The sequence below is a fragment of the Lacerta agilis genome, chromosome 2, assembly GCF_009819535.1.
Source record: "Lacerta agilis isolate rLacAgi1 chromosome 2, rLacAgi1.pri, whole genome shotgun sequence".
Taxonomy (NCBI): Eukaryota; Metazoa; Chordata; class Lepidosauria; order Squamata; family Lacertidae; genus Lacerta; species Lacerta agilis.
The window spans coordinates 120,418,644-120,422,804 of NC_046313.1; the positions used below are offsets into that span (position 1 = coordinate 120,418,644).

A 4,161-nucleotide genomic window follows, 5' to 3' on the forward strand; every position below is an offset into this window, starting at 1 on the left:
TTTGTATTGTATTGGAAGCCACCCAGAGTGGCTGAGGCAAGCCAGTCAGAGGGACCGGGTGCAAATAATTAAATTACCAGTAGCAGGAGCATTTAAAAGGGTATACCTATAGAGACAGCCTTGGCAACTAAAGAGAGCAGACTCCAAGGAAAGGTTGTCCAGAGGGAGAATTTGGGGGTTTCGGAGTGGCAACAGAAGAGACCCATTTCTCTCTGGGAGACCCCTCCCCCCGACATCTGGAGGGGCGGGTGGCTGGCTGGGTGGAGACCACCACCACTGCAGCTTTCAAACAAGGGGCCTGGCCTGGCTGTGTGGCTAGTGGTTAGAGCATCATCAGAGACCAGGGTTCAAATCCTGAGGCTTGGCCATCATGAGTCATAGAATCATAGAGTTGGAAGAGACCACCAGGGCCATCCAGTCCAACCCCCTGCCAAGCAGGAAACACCACCAAAGCATTCCTGACAGACGGCTGTCAAGCCTCCGCTTCAAGACCTCCAAAGAAGGAGACTCCACCACACTCCTTGGCAGCAGATTCCACTGTCAAACAGCTCTCACTGTGAGGAGGTTCTTCCTAATGTTTAGGTGGAATCTTCTTTCTTGTAGTTTGAATCCATTGCCCCGTGTCCGCTTCTCTGGAGCAGCAGAAAACAACCTTTCACCCTCCTCTATATGACATCCTTTGATATATTTGAACATGGCTATCCTATCACCCCTTAACCTTCTCTTCTCCAGGCTAAACACACCCAGCTCCCTAAGCCGTTCCTCATAAGGCGATCAGTCTATTGCCGGGTGCTGCCTCTCAGCCTCACCCGCCTCGCAGGGCTATTGTTGTGGGGAGGAAAACTACAGTACTGCGCCCCTCGAGCTCCTCTTTGGCATAGAAAAAGAATCGATAAGAAGAAAACGTGTCACACCAGGAAGAAGTTTCTGGTGGCGAGAGCCGTTGGAGGGTGTGGACTTTCCTTCCTTCTAGAAGTTTTTATAGGTTTTTCCGGCAGGGGTCAGATGACCGTCTGTCTTTGATGCTGCAGTGGAGATTCCTGTATTGCGGGGGAAGGGGGGTTGAGATGGATGACCCTTGGGGTACCTTCCACCTCTACGGTTCTACGTAACACTATGAATCATAATCGGGGGGGCTCCCGCGCCCCCAAGGCCCCAGGGCACGACTGCGGCTGCCGTGCTCGGCAAAGCCTACCCCGCAGGGTCTCCTCGGAGGAGGGCGGGGGACGTGGACGAGGGAGGGGAGGGCGCAACCAGCAAATGCAGGAATCAAGAAGCGGCTGCAGCGGCAGAAGCAAGACCCGCCCTTGCCGGGCTCCCTCCCCGCTTCGCTCCTCCCTCGCCAGCGGCGCCCCCCTGACCAACCCGGCTCCCTACCTGTAACTGACTCACACAGATGAGTAAGATTGTCTCCCCCGAACTTGGCAGTGTGTCCTTAGGTGACTCCGTGAAGGTCAATGGTCAATTCTGGTTCCACGCGTCCTTCCACATTGGGCACAGAGGTTTCCGGGCGGGGGTTGAGCGAGCGCGCCGAGGGCTTGCCAAGTGCGCCTTCCTCTTGGCGCGCTTCTCCCTCTCGTCCGGAGTTCGAGCGCATTCAAAGTCCACGACGCCTTTGGCAAAGGCTCTTCTCCAATCGGAGCGCCGGCAGCCCAGCCATTCCCAGATTTGCCTTGGCGGAGGGCGGCTGCTGCGGCTGCACCCGGACGCGACTGCCCTCCCGGGCGCCGAAGGAACGTCTCCTTGCAGAATAGCGAAAGGTGAGACCGCCCACAGAGGGAGGGGGCGCTCTAAGCAGCAGGAGGCTGCGGCTGTGGGGGATTTTTAGTTGGGGGGGGCTGCGGGCCGGGTTGGCAAAAAAAAATAACCACCACCCTGTCTCCAGCATCCCATTCCGGCATCCCTTGCAGCCGCATTTGGGGGGAGGTGGCTGGTGGCGCACAGCTGCAAGGCGGGAGTGGGGGGGGGGCAGGCGGAGGACCCCCCCCCCTGTATTTCTTCCTCTTCCCTCCCCCCTCCCTTTTCATCCTTCTTGCCGAAGCGGCCTCGCCCTCCTCCATCTTCGCATGTCTCCATCTCTCCATCCTCTCGCTCGGCCTGGCGCGCCCCTCCCTGGTCTTGCAGAGATAGATGGGCTTTCGGGGAGAGAAGGGGGCTCAGGTTGCGAGACGGGAGGGGGCGGAAGAGGGGGAGGGCGGGGATTGAGATCCCAAGGTGGAATGAGTCAAAGGGACAACGGTCGCGGTTCGGATGAGGAAGCCGCCACAATCAGTTTCTCTCTCTCTCTCTGCGCGTCTTGCCGGAGAGGCTTCTCCGCCGACCTCCTCCCCACCACCGGCAATGGCGTCGCTCCATAACGGCCCCCCACCCCGCAAAGCGGGCATCTGGAGGGCAGGGGGATCTTTTTGCACGGGGGGGGGGGGGAACATGATGAGATTGCAAAATGGCAGGGGCCAAAATATCAGCGGGTCTTGAGCTTGCAAGCGAGGAAGGAAACGTGCTTGGGGGCGGCGGAGGGGAGCGGGGGCGGCGGCAGGACGAAGCCGCTCCGATCTCCTTTTTCTGCGCCTTGCAAGGTCTTCTCCTCCGCGCCCCCTCCCGCCCCCTTTACCCATTTCCTCCAACCCTTTCCTGGGTTGGAGGGTGGGACAATGTGCTGAGACAGGCTTGCAGCGCGCGGGGTGGGGGTGGGGGAACATTCTGCAATTGGTGTCCCTGCGGGGGGGGGCAAGCATAGAATTGTGTGTAGGGGGGGTGCTATTACATGCGGGGCTGTGAGACTGCAAGCCGAGAGAGCTTCTTCCACCTCTTTTCTTTTTGTCTCTTGCAGCGTCTCCTCCTCCTGAGCCTCCTGCGCTGCGCCCCCCAACAGGATGGCGCTGCCCCCCTGGACCCTCCTCCGCCGCCTCCTCCGCGGGTGGGCCTCGCTGCTGCTGGGGGGGGCGTCGGCCCTTTCGCTGGGGGTCCTCTTCCTGGCCAGCGGGGCACACGAGGCGCTGCTGTCACGCTCGCTGCCCTACCTGCTTCCTTCCAGCAGAGGACGCCCTTCCTCCTCCTCCTCCTCCAGCTGCGCCCCCCTCCTGCCCTCGGCCGAGGCCTTCCTGCTGGCGCCGGCGGGCGACCCCTGTGCCCTCCGCACGCTCTTCCTGCTGGTCCTGGTGGCCAGTGCGCCAGACCATGCTGCCCGGCGCCAGGCCGTGCGGGACACATGGGGAGGGGTGCTGTGGGCCGACGGGCGCCCCACAAGGACCCTCTTCGCCCTGGGGGTGCCCTCCGAGCCCTCCCTGCAGGCCGCCCTGGAGCGGGAGGCGGCACAGCACGGAGACCTCCTCCAGGGGCGCTTCCTGGACACCTACGCCAACCTGACGCTCAAGACCCTGGCACTCCTCGGATGGGCAGCCACGTGCTGCCCGGGTGCCTCCTTCGTGGTCAAGGCTGATGACGACGTCTTCCTCAACCTGCCCGCCCTGGCGCGCCACCTGGGTGCCCTGCCCAGCCCCCCGCCGCCCTACCTGGGCCGCATCCACTGGTGGGTGGGCCCCAACCGTGACCCTCGGAGCCGCCACCACGTCCCGGCCCCACTCTACCCGGGCGACACCTTCCCCCCTTACTGCAGCGGCACTGCCTACGTTCTCTCAGGGGAAGCCGTGCCAGCCCTGCTGGGGGCGGCACGCCATGTCCCCCTGGTGCCCCTGGAAGACGTCTTTGTGGGGCTGTGTGCCCGCCAGGCTGGCTTGGCCCCCCAGCACCTGCCCCACATGGCTGGCTCGGACCACTTCCCACTGGACGCCTGCTGCTACAGGGAGGTATTGTTCAGCGTCCATGAGGTGACGCCCGCTGCGATGGTGGCTGTTTGGGAGGAGGTTGGCACCCACGAGGGGGCGTGCAGCGCCTGGCAGAGGGCCCTGGGGCTCGTCCGCTGCAAGGCCCTGGCGTGGCTGGCAGCGTGAGGAACGTCAGCCCTGCAGGAAGACGCCACAGGAGGAAATCTGCACCTTCTCCGCCAGAGAAGCACAAGTCAATCCTCAGAAATCTGGGCACCGGGAGCAGCGCCAGCCAGGCTCATATTATTTGTGAGCTGAAGCGGCAACTGGTTTTGCAGCATCAGAGGTGGAACTCCCAGAGTTGGATTTTGGGACCTGGGACATTCCGCCACCTTCC

At 62.2% G+C, this 4,161-nt stretch overlaps 1 protein-coding gene across 1 annotated transcript; it reads left to right on the plus strand.

Annotated features, from left to right (window-relative positions):
- Positions 1-2,838: 2,838 nt before the first annotated feature.
- Positions 2,839-4,161, plus strand: B3GALT4 (beta-1,3-galactosyltransferase 4). Its single transcript, XM_033141806.1, has one exon. It carries the CDS (start codon positions 2,874-2,876, stop codon positions 3,948-3,950), a length of 1,077 nt encoding a protein of 358 aa, XP_032997697.1. The 5' UTR covers positions 2,839-2,873; the 3' UTR covers positions 3,951-4,161.